At 45.5% G+C, this 21,445-nt stretch overlaps 1 protein-coding gene across 2 annotated transcripts in view; it reads right to left on the bottom strand.

The window, feature by feature from the left end:
* Window positions 1-21,445, bottom strand: part of PCGF2 (polycomb group ring finger 2) — a 39,642-nt gene that overhangs the window by 5,137 nt on the left and 13,060 nt on the right. For both annotated transcript variants that reach the window (XM_066587982.1, XM_066587981.1), the window contains exons 2-5: window positions 13,012-13,158; window positions 12,587-12,683; window positions 8,039-8,094; window positions 2,848-2,898 (exon numbers count right to left, since the gene is read on the bottom strand). In XM_066587982.1, the coding sequence (XP_066444079.1) occupies window positions 2,848-2,898; window positions 8,039-8,094; window positions 12,587-12,683; window positions 13,012-13,123 (316 nt within the window). In that variant the 5' untranslated portion in view covers window positions 13,124-13,158. The remainder of the gene's footprint in view (window positions 1-2,847; window positions 2,899-8,038; window positions 8,095-12,586; window positions 12,684-13,011; window positions 13,159-21,445) is intronic.

The following is a 21,445-nucleotide window of genomic DNA, read 5'->3' as shown; positions in this document are numbered from 1 at the left end:
CACATCTTGTATCCAAGCTAGAGGTGGTACAACAGGGTACTAGAGCCTCCATGCCTGACCGTATCTCATCGTGTATCCAGGCTAGAGGCGGCCAAACAGGGTACTAGAGCCTCCATGCCCGACTTTATCTCATAGTGTATCCAGGCTAGAGGTGGCCCAACAGGGTACTAGAGCCTCCATGCCCGACCATATCTCAGTGTATCCAGGCTAGAGGTGGCCCAGCAGGGTACTAGAGCCTCTAGGCCCGACTGTATCTCATTGTGTATCCAGACTCGAGGGGGCCCAGCAAGATACTAGAGCCTCCATGCCCGACCGTATCTCATCATATATCCAGGCTAGAGGCGGCCGAACAGGGTACTAGAGCCTCCTATGAATTGTACAGTTTTCTCCAATAAACTTATCCTTTCGATCTAATATTGTAATCACTTACACATATCATCATTGCATTCACACATAGAAAGTTTCATTCAATTCCAACAACTGCTGGGTGCATTATTTTTTAGTCAACGAGTATACTTAGATATGGGATGGGATGGGAGGGGAGGGGAGGCGACATCTTCTTTGCCTGCCACATTTTAGGAATGCATAGGACATTCTATATATCTATCACCCTCTTTACAAGATGGGGCAAATCTGATGACAGAGGAGAACTGTTCTTCTGTTATCAGATTTGCCCTCTTGTAAAGGCAGTGATAGATGTTTATTAGGGAATTGCTCATAGTGCAGTTCCATAATAAATTGCTGTGTAAGTGTAGGCAGTGGCATCCTAAACAAAAGCACTATGCAAATGAACTTTAGCATGAAAGGATGGCTGTTCTCTTGCAGAAGTCATGTTGTATGATCAGCTTCCTGTCTTGTAGATGAAGACGTTGCATTACTGACGTACAATGCCATACACCAAAGCACATACCAAGGATATTCCAATCTTATAAATGAGGTCATAACTAGAGATGAGCGAGCGTACTCGGATAAGCACTACTCGCTCGAGTAATGTGCTTTATCCGAGTATCGCTGTGCTCGGGTCTGAAGATTCGGGTGCTACTGCAGCTGACAGGTGAGTCGCAGCGGGGAGCAGGGGAGAGCGGGCGGGAGAGAGGGAGAGAAAGATCTTACCTCCGTTCCTCCCCACTCTCCCCTGCAGCTCCCCGCTCCGTGCCGGCACCCGAATCTTCAGACCTGAGCACAGCGATACTCGGATAAAGCAAATTACTCGAGCGAGTAGTGCTTTTCCGAGTACGCTCGCTCATCTCTAGTCATAACGCTAAGATAAACCATGATTTTATAATCAGTGGGGGATCAAATTCATGCAGTGTTGATTCAGTTTCCCCTTCGCAGCGGTGTTACCCGTCACCCGGCTGTATGGGAAGTGCAGCTGGCCATATTCACTTGAACAGAGTTGTGCGGTGGGTGGCCAGGGTGCTGCTATGCAGAGAAAGACACTGAGTCAGTGGTCTAGCCCCCTCATTCTCAGGATTGGTGGGGGTCCCAGAGGTTAGACCCTCCACTATCATAAAGTGATGGCATATCCTAGTGCTATGAATCACACAAAAAAGCAGGTTGTTGAGCCATTAAAATGCCAGGAGCACCACCAGTCCCTAATAAACCCTTTAGACTATCCTGTAATAAATAACGGAGCAGCCGCCCTGAAAAGGGTGACTCAGTTCAAGAACCTAATCCTAATTGACCCCGATACACCCTGTCTTAAAGGGTTAATTAGGGTTCGGTTCCTAAATGGGGGTTCCATGAGTCTTTACTATGAAACCCACGGGGTTGTGTAATTGGCTAGCTGATGTAGGCTTTTATAAATGGGCCAGTAATCGGTGTGGGGTTTGTGCTTTTGCTTTACATAAAACCTTATTGTTCGCACACACATACAGGTCAGGGCCTACTAAGAGTAATAGCTATTTAAAGTGTGACTCAGATCACGTTATGTATGTAATTCTCTGTGATAGATGTAACTTATTGTTTGTGTTGGCCGTACTTCCAGGAAACTGAAAACCCACAATCATGAACGCCTCACCTATATCTCTGAAAATCTACCACATTGTGGTGCGGCCCGGCCCTTCGTAGATACACAAACCTTGAAGTTCTATGGGGTAGAAAGGGTTAAGCAAGAGGCAGGGCCACCGATGGCTTTAAATTTCCTCCTGTTGCCACTTTTCAATTTAACCATATACGCAGATTTTTTCTATTTCCTGCTATCTTTAGGGTGCCTTCACACTTGCGATTGCGATATCACGGCGTTTCTTTAACGCAAATGTCAAGAGGACTTTGTAATGTTAAAAACACATCGCACAAAAATCGCAAAACACAAACTTGTGATTTTTGTGCGATGCGTTTTTAACATTAGAGAATCCTATTGACATTCGTGTAAAAAAACAAAACAAAACGCAGCGATATCGAGATCACAAGTGTGAAGACACCCTTAGGCTGGGTTCACACGGGGCGGATTTGCCGCGGAAATTCCGTGCGGAATTTTGCCGCGGCAAATCCGCATGCGGCCACTAATCCTGGGATTAGCCAGCCATGTGGACGAGATTTCTCGTCCACACGGGACGGCAAATCCTCTGCGGCTAAGACAGCAGAAGCCGCCGCTGCGGCGCAGATTTGCTGACCGGAGCACGTCCATTTTTTTTTTCCCGCTGCGGTCGCGCTCTCCTCTATGGGAGCGCAAGCCGCAGTGGAAGAGCGAGCGGCCGGGCCGCTTCAAAGCCGCCGCAGGTTAAGCAGCAGCGGTTCTCCCGTACGCTCGTGTGAGCCTGCCCTAGGCATAGATGGGTGCCCTGTACTTACCTGTCCTGGGTTCAGGTAAGCATAAACCTGGTGGCAAACTGCTGGCACACTCACCTTCTTTACGAGCATAAGAGGCGTAGAACTCTCTTCGTCGCTTCATCTCATCTGTGGAGGAGACAAAAAACAACCCCTTAGATTTACTATCCAGTGTGAAGTGCTCTTATAGCACAGGGCTTGGAGAATGGAGAATCTTTGTACTTGTAGCATTCTACCTAGAGTTGAGCGAACGTACTCTGCCGAGCTTGATGCTCGTTCGAGCATTAGCATACTCGATCGTGCTCGTTACTCGAACGAGCATCAAATCGTGTTCGACCCCGCCCCAGTTTTTGGCTCCTCCCTGCTGTGACGTGCCTGTTTTGGCCCCTCCCCGATGCAGCACGTCATTGGCAAATTTTTTGCTCGCCCTGATATTAGCCCCACTCACAGGGGGCGGGGCTAATGTTGATTTCATGATTCAGACAAAAATCTGCAGAACTAAAGCGGTAAATTAATTTAAATTTGATTAATCGCACAGCCCTACCCCACTCGGCGGACCTCTCTTGGCCTTCAGAATTGCAGCAGGTTGTTGTAACATAGATTCCACTAGGTAATGGAAACATCCGGCAGGGACATTCCCCCTTAGGGCTCCTGCACACTGGCGATTGCGATATTACTGCGTTTTTTTTAAACGCACATGTCGATAGGACTTTCTAATGTTAAAAAAGCATCACACAAAAATCGCAAGTTTGTGATTTGCGATTTTTGTGCAATTCGTTTTTAACATTAGAAAGTCCTATTGACAAGTGCGTTAAAAAACACAGCGATATCGCGATCGCCAGTGTGCAGGAGCCCTTAAACACAGGACGCTTCTTGCATTTTAGCAAATTAGATGGAGGTGCTGACATGCTCTAAACAGCTGACAGGAAGGGGTCATCAATTCATGCTGCTTGTGCCAAATCCTAACACTCCCATAGCAAGATCCCGCAGATATCTGGATTGATCAGATCAGCCGGTTTTTCCACTCTTTTGCCCCTTGAAGCCTCATCTTTCTGTTTTGTTTATAGCAATGGCGCTGGAGCCGGTCATCTGCTGCTATTGCTCATCCGTGCCAAGAAACAACGAGCTCCGTACACTACCTTATGAGGCTCAAAGGTGAGGGAGCAGAGAGCTGTGTTTTATGCTCACCAGGTGCCCCATTCCAGTGATATGTCCCCGTGAAGTGGCATGTGCCAGCAGCCTGACCCTTTAAGTGCCCGCCTCTATGGGATGTGCGTGCATAGAAAGAGTCAGGTACCGCGCACCAACTTCATAGGGACACATTGTTGGAACAGGAGTGCCCGGAGAGTATGAAACACAGCTCCCAGACTCCCCGTTCCCTCAGCTTTGAGCCCCATTACATAGTTTATGGGGCTCAAAAGGTACTTACTGCCCCTTTAAAAATGGATAACTCTTAGCCAACAGCTATCCTGTCTCTGGCTATATTTATACCCAACAATTCCATCTACACTACGTAATCCATTACCACTACCATCACCTACTAATACACAGACCCCAATGCGCACTATGGGGTGTACGGAATTAGTTGGCCTTGTTTTAATGTGCCAGGCAGACTTCTTGCTGGTTCACGGGGTCAATTTGAAAGTCTATGCCGCCGCTATATGATTGGGGTGCTTCCAGAGCTCCGAGAGTCTTAGGTAGGGATCACATGGGGTGGATCTTCCATGGAATTTCCATGCAGACCCTCTGCACAGAAATTCCTTGATATTTACAGTAACAGCCAAGTGGATGAGATTTTGAATTTTATTGCTGTTTCTGCTGCGGAATTCAATGAGGGGGTTAATTCTGCACAGAAATTCGCAATAAAACTCGCACCAAATGGTGTAAATTTAGGGGCAGGCTTTCCGCGGCTGATCTGCAGCCGAATGCCCGCTGACGTCACTCACTCATTCAAACGATAAATTGGCTCGTCTAAAAGGACCCGTACTGATCACATTGATATCCACATACCGCCCCTCCCAGCTATTACAAAGGAGGAACAGGACAGAGCCTGGTCAATACAGACCATATTCTAGGTTTCCAGATAGTGTGGACCGAAATGGTTTTTAGGGACTAACAATAAATATGGGAATTAAAGGTAATGTCAGGAATTCCTGTCTTCTAAGGCTTTAATAGTCTTTCTGATGACGGCTGAGTAGTGAAGAACTGGAAGGGTGACCTGACGGAGAACTACCCGAAACCTCTAGAAATGGATCCTCATTTACATGTAAAATGCAAAGTAAAGAAATAAGAGGAACTGAATAAAACCAATCTCCCCACACCTGCTGTAAGTACACAACTCCCCGTACACGGAAGACATTACCGCCGGAATGGGGATGTGTGGAGTTTGGCAAGCAGCCATCGTCAGGATGAAATCTCAGAACAGGAAAAGGGCAGCAGCGATAGAGACGTAATAAAACCTTCTCTCTGGTGTTTACATAGTAAAATCCTAAGACCACTGATGGGTTTCAAGTCACTCTGCCCCCCCAGGCTACGTGCACGCTGGCGGGAAAAAAATGTCTGTCTTTGATCCGCGAAAAACAGACATTTTTTTCCATACGTGTGCAGCTCCATGTTGCCTCCATATTTGGTCTGTATTTGGTTGAGGTGTCAGGTTTTTTTTTTATGTATGCCATGCGGTTTTCCCATCCGCTGGAAAAAACAAACCGAGGCAAGCCCAATTCTTTTTTTCTGTGTTTCAAAAGAAGAAAAAAAACAGCACGTTTTTTTTTTACCCTCTCCCCATGGACTTGAATGGGCAAGTCTCATCTATAAAAATATCGGAACAGTGCATGCAGTCTGTTGCTCCACAGAATAGCATGGCTCCATCTACTGTAGATGTGTTGTCGGTTTTATTAATTAGTCAAAGCTTAAGCTGGCCATATATTGGGGCTTTCAGACAGCCTTTCTTTAGCTGGCATTGTCTATGGTTGGTCCGTAAGTTATAAACATAAATCGCGGGTCAGTCTTGGTTGTGCCTTGTGGGTTTGTCTAATCTTCAATGGATAGGGCACAGATCTGTTGTTGAAGAAGAATGACCTTCCAAAGACGGCACCCGACAACAACCGAAAAAAAAACTAACATGGAAGATCAACTTGTCCATCGATATCTACATTAGGGCAGTGTTTAACAACTGTGTCACAAAACATCGCTAACAGTTGCCTGAAAATAGGCTAAGTTGCCATCCCAGTGTAAGCTAGGGCTACATAGTGACTGACGACGACATACTTCAAGTAGCCAAATATCTCCGTGTCGCCATTGCTGCATCACATTAACATTTAGGTGAATGTGGTCACACTACAATGTACGAGATACAGCGTTCGCAAGACATCCAAAGCTGCTGGATTCCTTGAGACTATTGGGTTGTGGTAACTTGTTGGTCGCAACTGGAACACATTCACTTACATTACCAGTGATGCATGCCTGACCATACCACCATCTCGGCCAAATTCACTGTAAAGCCTCAGCTTAAAGCTTCTTGCACATGAGCACATATCGGCCGGCCGATATATGCTACGTTGTGGGAGAAAAAAAACTGGTGAATGGGCGCACAAATCAAACATTTGTGTGCCCGTACATATGGCCTGGTGAGGCCGGCGCAAATGCGCCAACCTCACCAGGCTATCTCTCATTTCCCCTCCCTCCCTGTCGCAGGCTCACCTCTCTTCCTCCCCGCTCGTTCTGTGCAATGGGAGGGGGCGGGACGGGGGCCTGCCTCCTACCATTGATGCTATGGACAAGGGGCAGGAAGAGGGAGGGCACTTGGCTCTGCCCCCGCCCCACCCCTTGTCTATAGCATCAATGAAATAAGGCAGGGAAGACAGGCGCTTGGCTCCACCCTCCCCGAGGGGGGGGGGTGAGGACAACAGAGGGAGGGAGGAAGTTTAGCAGCCAGAACTATCTTTTGGGCCCAACGTCTCAGAAATATGTCCATGTGATCTGATGCATTGGAATCCAATGCATCAGATCACAGCGCATATCGGACGGCTGTGAAAACGGCCGGCCGATGTGCGCTCATGTGAAAGAAGCCTAAGGCTGTATTTACATTGACAAGAAACTAGTGCGAATTCCATCCAAAGCGATATGGATATTTTCAATGGGTTCTTACACATTGGCGATTTTTCTCTTGGACCCAGAGTCTAAGGCCGCCTGCACACGGGCGGATTTGCATTGCGGAATCCGGAGCACCTCCGGATTATGCTGCAAATACTGCCCATATCATGCTATGGCAAATTGTGATTTAATCTCCATGAGCAAAAATTTATTACAATTTTCCACTCACAGAGAAGAAATCGCAGCATGCTGCAATTCTGGGCAGACTCCACATGGATGGCTTCCATTCAAGTCAATGGAAGCCATTCGATCCACAGCCCTTCTGCAACGACATTGCGGAAAGGTCGAGGATTCCACGTAATCACTAGACAATGACGCTGTAAAAGCAGTGATTTAAAAAAATATTAAAAATCTGTACTGCGCATGTCCGACGGCTCGCCACGCAGACGATCCGCAGTATAGCAAAAAGACTTCCGGCCGGGCACAGGGGTCGGATTCCGGTGTGGAATTCCGCCCATGTGCAGGCAGTCTGAGATAGAAAAATTGTAGCATGTCCCATTTTTGAGTACTTCTATTTAAGAATCACCCATTCTTTCCTATGGGTTGAAAAAAAATCATATCACACTAGCATACCATGCGAATATGATGTATTTTTTCCATTTTAACTAGCAACTTGCAATTTTTTCGCAAGCGTGAAAAATCGCATATACAGCAATGCAATATGTTTTTCTTGCAATACACAACGCAAACGCTGAAAAAATTGCAAATTTATGAGTGTAAAATTAGTCCAATTTTCTCAGATGGATATTGCACTCACCCATGTAAATATACCCTGAAGGCGTTACAGGGCTTTGAATCTTGCGGTCCAAATATAGGTGTTGTTAAATGGCTGTGTTATGATGATCTGAAAATGGCTTTAATCAGAGCTATGACTGAGCGCCAATAGGGCTCGAGATGTGTAAGTGGTTGGACTTGATCGCAACCGCACTCAAAACTCGCAACCGAAATGCAGAAAAAACGCGTGTGGGTTTTGGTGCGGTTTTCACCACACCACCTGAATACAGCCAGCCTAAGTGCGATATTCGGTACTACAACCCATGGAAGAAAACCCGGTTTGTTTCATGTGTTCTGCAAAGAAGAAGAGTATGATCAAATCACAAAAACCAATGTCTCTCACCTCTGAAGAGTCCTGGCACGAGCTTGTATACAATGTCTTGTAATGTCTTATCCGATCTAGAGAGAATAAACATATATACACACGTTACATACTTATACAACATACACGGTATATATCAAGTCTACCAAGCCAAGCATCAAATGATAAAACCTATCAGGAATTGTAGCCCTCCGAGTACAATCAGGCATTTTTTTTAATAAACCCCAATTTCAAAGAAGTTGGCACTCTGTAAAATAAATGTAAAGAAAAAAACCAATGCAATGATTTGGAAATCTCAGATAACCACATTTTATTCACAACAGAACACAGAACATAATCAGAAGGTGGGGAGGGGAGATATTTTTCCATTTCATTTTTTTAAAATTAACTCATTTAGAAATTGATGGCAGCAACACATCTCACAAAAGTTGGGACGGGGTTAACTGAAGGCTGGAAAACTAAGTGGTACTTATGAAATACAGCTGGAGGGTCAATTATCTACTAAGTCACATGACTGTATATAAAAAGAGCATGTTAGAGAGGCAGAGTCTCTCAGAAGCAAAGATGGTCAGAGGTTCACCAATCTGTGAAAAACTGCATCTAGAAATTGTGGAACAATTTCAGAAAAATGTTCCTCAACGTGAAATTGCAAAGACTCTGAATATCTCACCATCTACAGTACATAATATGATCAAAAGATTCAGAGAATCTGGGGGTATTCATGTGCACAATACACTGGTCAGGCTGTCAGTATTGGATGCTTGAGATCTACAGGCCCTCAGGCATCACTGCATTAAAAACAGGCATGATTCTGTAATTCAACCCCCTGTCTGGGCTCGGGAATACTCCCAGAAATCACTGTCTGTGAATACCGTTCGCCATGTAATCCATAGATGGAAGGTAGCTGCATCATGCAAAAACGAAGCCATCTATCAACACAATCCAGAAACGATGTCATATGCTCTGGGGCAAAACTCATTTAAAATGGACTGAGGCAAAATGGTAAAACTGTTCTGTTGTCAGACTTGGGTATACTAATAGATCATAAACTGAACAAGAGCCAACAATGTGATGCAGCAGCCAAAAACGCAAACACAATTCTGGGATGTATTAAAGGGGTTGTCTCGTGAAAGCAAGTGGGGTTAAGCACTTCTGTATAGCCATATTAATGCACTTTGTAATATACATCGTGCATTAAATATGAGCCATACAGAAGTTATTCACTTACCTGCTCCGTTGCTGGCGTCCCCGTCTCCATGGCTCCGTCTAATTTCAGCGTCTAATCGCCCGATTAGACGCGCTTGCGCAGAAGGGTCTTCTCCCTTCTGGTCGGTCCGGGCACGAGCGGCGTTCTGGGTCCGCCCCTTCTACGCGGCATCGCGTAGCTCTGCCCCGTCACGTGTGCCGATTCCAGCCAATCAGGAGGCTGGAATCGGCAATGGACCGCACAGAGCCCACGGTGCACCATGGGAGAAGACCCGCGGTGCATCGTGGGTGAAGATCCCGGCGGCCATCTTGGAGGAAAAGAAGGAAGAAGTTGCAGAGAGGAGATTCGGCTAAGTAAAATGTTTTTTTTTTTATTTCAACACATCCCTTGGTTTGTCCTGCGCTGAACGGGGGCCTATGCAAAAAAAAAAAAAAACCCAGTTTCGGCGCAGGACAACCCCTTTAAGAGAAGAATAGAGTCTAGATCATGTGAGGTCATTATCCCCCTCTACTCTTCTGTAGTCAGACCTCATCTGGAATACTGTATCCAGTTCTGGACAGCCCCACTTTAAAAAAGACATAGACAAACTGGAGCAAGTTCAGAGAAGAGTTACCAAGATGGTGAGCGGTCTGCAAATCATGTCCTATGAGGAGCGATTAAAGGATCTGGTAATCATAGAATGGTAGAGTTGGAAGGGACCTCCAGGGTCATCGGGTCCAACCCCCTGCTCAATGCAGGATTTACTATATAAATGTTTAGCTTGCAAAACAGAAGGCTGAGAGGAGACTTATTAGCTGCCTACAAATATCTGAAGGGCTGTCACAGTGCAGAGGGATCAGCTCTATTCTCATTTGCACAAGGAAAGACTAGAAGCAATAGAATGAAACTGAAAGGGAGGAGACACAGATTACATATTAGAAAAAAAACTTTCTGACAGTGAGGGTGATCAATGAGTGGAACAGGTTACCACAGGAGGTGGTGAGTTCTCCTTCAATGGAAGTGTTCAAACAAAGGCCGGACAAATATTTGTCTGGGATGATTTAGTGATCCTGAATTGAGCAGGGGGTTGGACCCGATGACCCTGGAGGTCCCTTCCATCTCTGCTATTCTATGATTCAGAAGAATCAAAATGTGAAATTCTTTTTGGAAGCCACGGCTGGCGTGTCCTGCGGACTGAAGAGGAGAGGGACCATCAGCTTGTTATCAGCACACAGTTCATAGGCCGGCAGCTCTGATGGCATGAGCAGCTTACACATCTAGAAGGGTGCTATCAGTGCTGAGCCGTATATAGAGGTTGTAGAACAACACATGCTCCATGCAGACAACGTGTCTTTCAGGGAAGGCCTTGTATATTGCAGCAAGACAATGCTAAACCACATACGACATGGCTTTGCAGTAGAAGAGTCCGGGTGATCATGCCTTTCATCAGTAGAAAACATTTGGCGCATTATGAAATGAACAATCCGACAGACGACCCGGGACTCCTGAGCCGCTAGAAGCCTACATCAGACAAGAATGGGGCAACATTTATCTCCAAAACTCAAGCAATTGTCTCCTCACATCCCAGATGTTTACAGACTGCTGTAAAAAGAAGAGGGGATGCTACACAATGGTAGACATGGGTCCACCACAACTTTTTTGAGATGTGTTGCTGCCATCAATTTCTTAATTGATTATTTTAAAATGACATTGGAAAATGTCAAACTTCCCCATCTTATAGGTGTTCTCTTTCTTTTTTTTCTTTACATTGTACACAGCAACCCAACTTTTTTTGTAATTGAGGTTGTAGTTCTAGTTTTCGGCTTTCAATATGGCCGCCATTGATGTTCCAACAAGTGTTGCCACCTAGCTTTCCTTCACTGTTTAGTGTCACATCTGCCTAGTTACACAGAAATACCTGAACAAAATAATATTGTCTCGTTGGATCGCAGAATCTTTTACACTAGAATCCCTTTGTCACCCATCAGACCCCCATGATGTAATCACATGGTCCGGATGGGTTGCTATGGCTATGGCACCCGAAGCCTTTAAGATGGCCTCTGGATCTGATATCTACAGTGGCTTATTAGGCTCAGCTTCATAGGCAATGTAATACACTACAATAATGAATCATTGCAGTATGTTATACAAATAATCTAATAGTTATGAACCTAAAGTCCCACAGTAGGACAAAAATAAAAAAAAATTTAAAATCTGAAAAAAATTTAAAATCAAAACCCCACCTTTCCCTTAGTATGTAAAAATAAATAAAAATAAATTTTGTATCACTGCTTTTGTAATGACCCACATGAAAAAGCTAGTACATTATTTAACCTGCACGATGCAAGCCGTTAAAAAAATAAATACAGTGTCCCTCTCTGCAGGGGGAGGAGGATGGAAAAGCTGGGAGCAGTGCACTGAGCTCCAGCCCCCTGCCACTATTTGCAATGGGAGGGGGGGCAGAGGCGGAGCTATTTCTTGTAATTTAGCTATGCCCCGCCCCTCCCATTGCAAATAGTGGCGAGGGGCGGAGAGGGGGCGGGAGCTCAGTGCACTGCTCCCAGCTCTTCCAGCCTCCTTCTCCTGCAGAGAGGGACACGATATACGGTCGTCTGAAGCCGCCCTCACACAGTACCGTTGACAGCAATAAAATGTCAGGGGTCCTAGAATGCAGCAATAGAAAACAATAAATCTTTTTTTCTTTTTTTTTTTTGTTTTAGAGCTCTGTCGAAGGAAAAATAAAAATGTTTTGCCTCTTAGAATGCAGCAACACAAAAGCAAATAAAGAGAAGAAAAAGTATTTTCAGTGTACAAAAATAGGGAAACAAAAAAAAAATAAATTTGTATTTTGGTATCGATTTGGTATCGCCTGAATCGTGCCGGCACACACAGAGAATAAGGTTGTCACATTATTTATTCTGCAGACTAAACGCCATAAAAATGAAATCCAATAAAACAATGGCAATTTTTTAAAATCCCTCTGAAAAGTAAGTTAATAAAAGTGATACAGTACATTATATGTACCCCAAAATGATGGCATTAAAAAAATCCTGCAAAAAAAAAAAAGCCTTCATATGGCTATATCGACAGAAAATTAAAAAAGTTATGGCTCTAAGAATAGGACAATAGAAGAAAAAAGAAAGAAAAAAAAACTGGAAAAATTAGTCATTAAGCTGCAAACAGGCTTCTATACTAAGGGGTTAATATGATCAGTTAGGTGTCTGATATGTTTGATGTCAAGAACAGTACTTCAATCTGTGATGTTGCTGCCATCATAAGTATCAGAAGTCAATAGCGCCAAAGTACGACTCACTGTACGGTTTAAATACCTTTCGAAAGCCATGAAACTTGGCAGCTCTCATAGCGCCCTCCACAATACCCACCTGATACTAAGAAGCGGGCGTCCTTTGTGCACCTGAGAGTCACACATAGGGCAGAATTTGTGGGCTTCTAAGTAGCGCAGGATGCAGGTCTTGCAGACTGTGGAAAGACAACCAAAACAAAGTATCAGTATGGTGGAGCTCCATGGTGTCAGCGGGCATGAAAGGAGCCCACACCTGCAGACACCCACATCCGGAAGGATGCAGTAAAGCATTACAACTATTGCTAGCGTTTTCGGCAATAAAGAAATTTCTGTGCACCGATTTATAGACAGATACGATGAAGTGTCACAGCCAGATGTGATGCCTCTCCAGTATGATATCCCGTCACGCTCCATACCCGCCTGCCATAGTCAGTTCTGTACTAATAACAAGGTTTCATATATTATCATAATGCATAGAATTCAATCAGAACAACATCCACTTACAGGAATGCAGACACTCCACAATTGTGGCCGCATCGATGAAGTACCCTCCACACAGGGCACACATGAGGTGCGGGTTCAGCTCAGTCATTTTGATCCGCATGGTCCGATGCATTGTGCAGCAGGGGGAGGGGAAGAGGGAGGGGGACGCTGCAGATAAAAAGAAGAAGAGAGAATTAAATAAATATATGCCAATCTAAACCATAAGCAGCAACAAAAGGGTTAACGGTGTCATGTAATATGTAATGAAAAGAGAAATATATATATATTCATTCATCTGCTATGCGTGCTCCTGTTATCACAAGGCCATTGCTTTAGGAAAAACCACTAGAAACACTGCCCCCTGCAGGCTGTTGGGTAACTGCAGGCCAGTAGATGGAGGAGGGATGATCCCCATACGATTTCTTGGCTTGATCATCACAGGTAGAGTGAGTTGTACATCTCTGATGATCAGATGTGTTTCAGCATGTTAAGAACAGCTGTGTATGATATGGAGTATCCATCCATGCAATGCCAGCCTTACGTTAGATGGCACTATGGGTTATAGTTATAAAGGTTTTTATGCCAGTCTCTGGTGTAAAAAAAAGTTGCAAATTCTTGCACAAAAAGTCAGGAACTTTCTTCACTCTGCGCCAGCCCCGGCACTTTTCCAAAAAGTGGGTAAGGCTTATTGAAGGGGAGTGTGTGTGTGGGGGGGGGGGGGGGGGGGGGGATGGGGGTTGGCAGCCCTAGACGAACAGATTTATGAATAATTTACACCAGAAACTACTTTACATTTTACCAGAAATGTATGCCAGGTTGGACCTGGCGTACATTTCTGGGAAGGCACATGTTGGTGCCAGGATGCATCTCTTTATGTATTAAGCACACTGTGCACAGGGAGAAATTATACCAAGCCTGACGTCAGAAATGCCAGGCCAAGTAAATTTCCCCCTCTGTGCATTACCATTTTTTGCACCAGAACTCTAATCATAAGAAAAAAAATGATATATATATATATATATATTACGGTCTGCCGTATTCTGCTTCTGCAGAAAGCAGCAAGATGGCAGCATATCCACACCAGAACAGCTCATTGAATAAGTACAGCACCAGAACCAAACTCATAACATAAATATAGCACCAGAACCAAGCTTGTAACATTATCATAGCACCAGAACCAAGCTTGTAACATTATCATAGCACCAGAACCAAGCCCATAATGTAAATATAACATGAACCAACCAGAGTGCACAGATATAATACCAGAACCAAGCTCATAAATACAGTAGCAAAACTAAGCGATTGTGTTCTGGCACCGTGGAACATCAGAGGGCAGGAGACAGAGCCAGGAGGAGGATAATTCACATAGCTCCACACAGAAGAAGTAAATTATCTGCCCAGGTAGACTCAATGGGAACAATCGCCCAAGTCTACAATCCACCTGTGCACGCCCCTACCGACTGATGCCCAGTGCCCTGTGTGGTCGCACGGGTTACAAGTAGCTAAGGCTGGCCATGCTTCCATTATTTCATACAAATGGGCATAATTTGAAACACGTGATTCTGGCCGGCCAAGAGCAGGCAGACAGGTATCATACCCACCACCGACGCTACATCTACCCTTGCCTGGCCAGCTGCAGATTATCCAATCATAAAACTCCACAATGTCCCCACGGATTTTAAAAGCTTTCCCTGGCAACGATGCTGTGAAAATAACAAATCCATTTAAAGCGCTAGTAAACCAAAAGTCCGCAGCTTATAGAAGTACAATGAATGCGGCAACCAGGCTCATCTTCCTGTCCAGCTGCTACTCGAACACCTCTGCCCTGTGCCAGTCACTGCACTGGCTGCCCGTTAAATACAGAATTCATTTTAAACTCACTACCTTCATCCATAAAGCCCTCCACAGCGCAGCGCCCCCTACATTGCCTTCCTCATTTCAATCCATCACCCAGCCCGGGCTCTCCGCTCTGTTAACCAAATCAGACTGAGCGCCCCTTTAATTCGAACTTCTCATTCCCGCCTCCAAGACTTCTCCAGAGCAGCACCGGTCCTCTGGAACGCACTACCAAAAGATACCCGGGCAATCCAGGACTCGCAGAACTTCAGGCGTGCTCTAAAAACGCACCTCTTCAGGGAGGCATACCACATTCCCTAAACAAACCCCTCTGTACTCCGCCTGATAACATGCTCCCTGACCTACTGACTGCAATCCCTGCTAGCCACTATCAACTGCCCCCTGTAGTCATACCGTTTCTGCCGTCACATGGCTAAATGTCTGACCATTGTCTGTGTATAGCATCCCTCACTCTCCACCTCGCCATACTGTGCACATCTCCAGCCCTTTACCTTCTGTATCACCCCATTACTTGTAGTATATAAGCTCGTTGGAGCAGGACCCTCACCCCTATTGTTTCCATCACCTGATTACTATGTAACCGTGGTTCTGTAATTTTTGTACTTTTGTCTTTCTGTATTCCCCGTCCATGTAAGCGCTGCGGAATATGTTGGCGCTATACAAATAAAGATTATTATTACAATTGTTAGGCTGGTTTCAGATGGCCTTTATATATAGCTGCAAGACCCAGAAACACCAGGTCCCCTTGTGCTTGTACTGAACTGAACTTAGACTGTGTTCACATCACAAGTGGTGACCTGCATCTGGCATATTCCAATATATATTCCTTTTGGCAATCTCTGGTATTTTATTTCACAACAGAAGCCTATTGGTAATGCATACCATTACATGCCTACACTGTGGCACACATGGCACCTTTCATCAGCGGTATACTTCAGGAAATTGAATATTTGTGACAGAAGGCTGCAGCACAGTACGGCCTCAGGCTTTGTTCACATCTGCGTCGGAACGTCTGAATAAAATACCGGGCAGCATGACAAAAACCTGGCGGACCCCATTATAGTCAGCAGGGTCAATCAAGCCCCTTCCGTGTCAGTAAAGTACTCCATCGGCACTTACCATATTTTAGCTTCTATGACAGAACTGAACAACGGAAATTATAGCACAAGTGTGAACAAGGCTTTAGGGCCCTTCTACATGGAACGATTATCATTTAGTTTATCGCTGGATCGTGCAAAACCGAATGCTAATCGTTTAGTGTAAACACTGCCGGGGACTGAATGACGAATAATAATTCATTCGCTGTTCAGTTTAGGCAGGCATCGATGATCGTCTGTGAACGGCTGCCTGCTTACTGTGAATGGAGGTAGGTCGTCAGACCAGATCTCCAGCGCATTCTGCCTCCATTCACTGAATGGCATTGCACAGATGTGATAATCGTTGGGACGCTGTCGGGCGGTGAAGTGCTCAACAAGCGTCCCCTTGTAAAAGGAACCTTAGACCTTAACAGAAAGTTAAAATGTGACCATATTAAACTTTAGGTTTAGGGTGCCCTTAAAAATTGAAGGGAACTGGTCACTAAATTCAAGCTTCCCGATTTCGGAGCAGCATGAACGTGGGACAGGTGTGTAAAGTGCCCTCTACCCGGCGTCCACTAGGGAGCGCAATAACGCTGCCACTATTGCACTCTCTATAGGCTGCTGAGTGAAGGGGTGCACTGTCAGCGCCAGGAATTGCGAGGTAAGGGGGGAACGTCGTAGCCGATAAAATCAACTGCAAAGATGCAGCCGATTCTGAGTCAAAAACTTTTAAAAATGTTGCTGCAGAAGTTTCCGCTACGTGTGAAGTACCCCAACAATGGCCTCGTTGAGCACAACCAGAGCTCAACTGCAATTGCTCCGGTAGAATGAAAGAGCTCTGACTGGTTGCTATGGGCAACAAGGCCAGTCTTCCTTTTAGAGAATTTTGATAAATGAAACCGAGTAATTGTTAGTACGATCCTTTAGGCACATATTCTTCCATTTTCATCGACAGCACATTCTTGTTTACGTGACAACAGAGGATTTTTGATGGCACATGAAAAATCCAATGACTTGACAAACAATGGCTGCTCACTGGCACCTTCCACAGGGCATGATCAGGTGAATGTATGTTCGGACGAAGAGCTGTTCCCGATTATCAGTCCGTGTAAAAGGCCCTTCAAAAATCGTAGCAGCTACATATAAAGCTATATAGGCACTGGCGTCACGGCTTCTGTTTAGAGCATGATGCTTTGCCGGATCCACCACATACCGATTCAAATGACAACTAATGGACAACTTTGACTAAGGGCTCATTCACACAGGCGGAAATACACCGTCAACCGCCCGTATGAATGAGCCCTTATAATGGGATCTGTCGAAGTCCCATAAAGGTTCCCATTGTTTTCGCATGCTGCGCTTTTCTAGCAAGTCAAACGTGACACAAATCCCCGACAGCGGCTGATGTCAAGGCACTAAACCTTGTAAAGTGCGACTCCTCCCATATTCCTGCCCCTATAGGCAGAGAGCGGAAGAAATAATAAACCGTGCGGTAGATGGCGGTTGATGTCACAGCAGGGTTTGTGGTTGGCTCTCCTGGGTGTGTTCACACATTGCGGATTTTGGTGCAAGTCCACAGCAGATTATACCCTTTTAATTGAGATGAAAATTGAGTCGGATTTTGGCGCATACCTCCCGCTGTGGAAAATCTCCACTAATTCCGCTGCGTATGAAGTACCCTAAAGACACTGAACTCATGTCCATGGGCGTTTTCCACCATGTATCATGCAGCTGCGTGATACGCAGTGCATGGAGTCAATGAACGTCCATGGATGATACGCGGGCATGCGCAGTACACTCCATACGTGGTCTCTGCTGTCCACGGCAGCGTTTTACTGGTACGGCCGTGGACATGAGGCCTAATGATGATAATGGGGTGATGAGCCGCACACTGGTCAGCGGTGACAACCCCTAGTAGCCCGAAAACATGGAATATACCAACATTTATAGGCAAAACAGAGGGCTTCATTTATGAAAACAATGAGGCTACCTTGACACGGGCGAGCGCGATATCGGGCCGAGGAACCCAACCTGATATCAACGTGCGTTTTACCCGCGGATACGAGATGTTTTTCATGCAAAAGCGCCTCACATCACTTCTGTGGAACTGTGACCCTCCGATGCTTGTTTCACGCGCGTCGGTGAATCAGCAAGTGTTTGCCATTGATTTCATGGAAGACCTCACATCGCACTCACGGGCATATCACACGGCATGCGATATCTTTGACTGTCCCATTGAAATCAATGGACGATGCGTTCTGAGGAATGCGGAAAAATAGGACGTACAGCGATGTTTTACCTCATAACATCGCTGTGAGGGGAAACATCGCTCATGTGTAGGAGTCCATTCAAAAGAATGGAATTTATATTCACGCGAGTTTTGTGCGTCTGACAACACACAAAACGGCGTGAGATTGACGCTTGCGTGAATGTAGCCTAGCCTAAGGCTGAACTTGCTGCTCATACAGCCAATCACAGCTCAGCTTTCATTTCTTAGGCCTCATGTTCACTCGAAAAATACAATCCGTGCCGAATCTGCCACGGATTTCCGCGGCGGATACGCTTTAAGCCTGGGTTCCCACACAGCGGAATCCCGTCGGAAATCTCGCGGTTTTTCACTGCTGCTTATTACCTCCGGGAGAAGCGCTGCTTCAAAACCCGCGGCACTTAGCAGCGGGTTTTGAAGCGGCCCGGCCGCTCGCTCTTCCGCTGCGGCCGGCGCTCCCATAGAGGAGAGCGCAGCCGCAACGGAGGAAGAAAAAGAATGAGCATGCTGCGGCCGGCTAATCCGCGCCACAGTGCGGCTTCAGCCGGCTTTGCCGCGGCGGATTTGCCATCCCGTGTGGATGAGATTTTTCACATGGCTGGCGAATCATGTGATTAGCGGCCGCAGGCGGATTTGCCGCGGCAAAATTCTGGCCAGAATTTCCGCGGCAAATCCGCCCCATGTGAACATAGCCTAAATGGTATTTTTTTTGCATGTAGATATCCGCACACATTGCTATCATGCTATATGTGATAGCAATGTTGCCGATCCGCGGCAAAATGGAGCATGCCGCGTTTTTTCTCCCGCGCGTGAAAAACGCAATTCTTTTAAAATGCCATTCGCGGGTGCAAAAATCAATTTAATGGACCGTGGATGGCAATGATTCCCTATCCGCGGATGGCCAATGAAATCCGCTGCGGAATCCGCAATTCCATTTAGCTAGTGGACATGAGGGCTTAAACTGCTCAGGTAAAATGAAAGCTGCGTTCTGACTGGTTGCTATGGGCAACACGGGCAGTTATGCTATTGATCAGTTTTGATAAAGGAGACCTGAACAGTTGCCTATAGCAACCAACCAGCGCTCAATTTTACCAGTTAGAGAAATTGTAATTTACCTCTGATTGGTTGCTAAGGGCAACACAGACGGTCTTCCTATGGGCACTGTCACCCAGCTCCCTACTGACCCTGAGTGGCATTTCAATCTGCATGGTTATATAGAACAATCCTCCCCCCATCCTGTACATTCTTGTACAGCTTCAGTGCAGTTCGTGAACTAGGAGGCTCTGGATGAACCTTCCCCATAAGCGTCTATTCACATTTGTGTCAGGGCCTCCAGCACAGATCCCACAAAAAAAATCCCAGATGAAATACAACAAGATTTCACGCTATTTCATCCATAAAAATGCCAGTCGGACTACCAGATACCATTATTGTCAATGGGGGCCGTTTTGGCGCCATTCGTGTCCAGCACGTGCCGGCATTTCCAGTATTTTCATTGTCCTACGCTGAAATGGAACATAACTGCGAGACACAGATGTGAACGGGGTCAAAGTCCTTATTTGCACAAGCATGTCTTATTTTAGTGCATGAGAAACAGGACAATTTTAATGCATGTAAATGTCCGTTTTTACGTCCGCGCCTCAGCTGCGTCTGCTCGGCTTTTCTCATATGCAAAAAAAAAAATTAAAATTAAATAAAAGGAAGGTACCCCAATTTTTTTCTAGAGTCGCTCAGCAATGCCCAGTGGAGAGCACAGTGCACACACGTGTCTTACGTTTTTTTGTGTGCGCCCATTAACTTGAATGGGAGACTGTCGCACCACAACAGGACATGTGATAGGATATTTTTTAACAGTCCATGTAAAAAAGGAAAAAAAAAAAAAAACATGTCTGTATACCCTCAGAATGGGTCAGTGTGCAGTCAGTTGCAAAATACACGCAAAATACGGATGTGAAAACCGCCCGTGTGAACATGCGCCGAAGAGCGGATGAATTACGTGTGGACACCGGAAAGCATTTAGAACAGCAACCTGCAGAGCGTCTGGAAATGGCTTTTATTAGTATCATATGAGGATAGAGAAATATTGCGCTTGCACGATCCTGTACTGGTGCAGCGGGGAGACGCATCCAGGGGAGACATAATATTATACCGTTCGCTGCAGACATTTATTTAAAGGAACAGAGCTAGGAACGCTTTCGCGGATCCACAAAAGAGAATCTGGCGACCAGAATTTATACCTTTAAAAGCGGTTTTCCGACTCCGATATCGTTACTTTTTATACAAGCTTACCCAGCCACAAACCAACCCAAATACATTTTTGGCTAATTTTGCCAAATTTTGTTTGTTTACATCCCTCACTACCGGGCACGTCACCTTACGGATGTGGATAGACAAATCTGGCGCAGGTCAATCACTCCGACTACTATGCTTGACAAGGCTTCACACATATGCAGGGTTCCAAACAAATTGCGCATATGTGCAGAATTATTAGTATCTCCCCAGCACATTTGACCAGACTATGTACGTCGTCATTAACGGCGTGCCATATTGCTCACGCCAAAAGAGAAGACGCACGGAAAGTTGAAGGACGTTAGTTGAAGTCCCCAAATTCTCGAAGCAGCTTGATCGTGTGTCCAGCGCGGCAACAGAGGAATCGGCAGACTTTCGGTTAAAGTGTACATGTATACCAATGTAATATGTAGTTCAAAAATGTCAACGGGTCCTTTAAGGCTCCTTCACAATGGCGATCGTGATTTTGCCGTGAGAAAATCGCGGCGAAAATCGAGTCTTTGTTCACATGATTTTTTTGCGCCAGTAATCTCGCATGGCTGCTGATTTTATCGAACGTTAAAAACGCATCACATCACACGAAAATCATAAGTTAGTGCTTTGCGACGCGATAAAAAGGAGGCACCATAGGGAAACATGGGAGATTTAAAAAAAAACGCAGATAGATAGGACACGCAGCGATTTTTTTTCACTCCACATCGCATGAGGGAAACCCTTGAAAATCATTGGTTTCATAATTCTGCGTTCTCACCCTCTCTCGCATCATGCGAAAATTGCGTGATTTTATCACAAGCGTGAAGGCGCCCTTAAGGCTATTATGTTCTAACAGGTGGAAATCACGTCTGATCTTTCCATGCGGATTCCGCAAAATTCCAAAGCAGAAATCCACGTCTGTACCGTTGATTATTCCTGCAGATCTCCATGTGAACTCAACGCTTCTAAACTGCGTAATTTCGTGTGTGCG

Source organism: Eleutherodactylus coqui, chromosome 13 (genome assembly GCF_035609145.1).
Source record: "Eleutherodactylus coqui strain aEleCoq1 chromosome 13, aEleCoq1.hap1, whole genome shotgun sequence".
In the NCBI taxonomy this organism is placed as follows: Eukaryota; Metazoa; Chordata; class Amphibia; order Anura; family Eleutherodactylidae; genus Eleutherodactylus; species Eleutherodactylus coqui.
The sequence above is the reverse complement of the archived record's forward strand: the minus strand, read 5'-3'. Positions and strand labels throughout refer to the sequence as shown.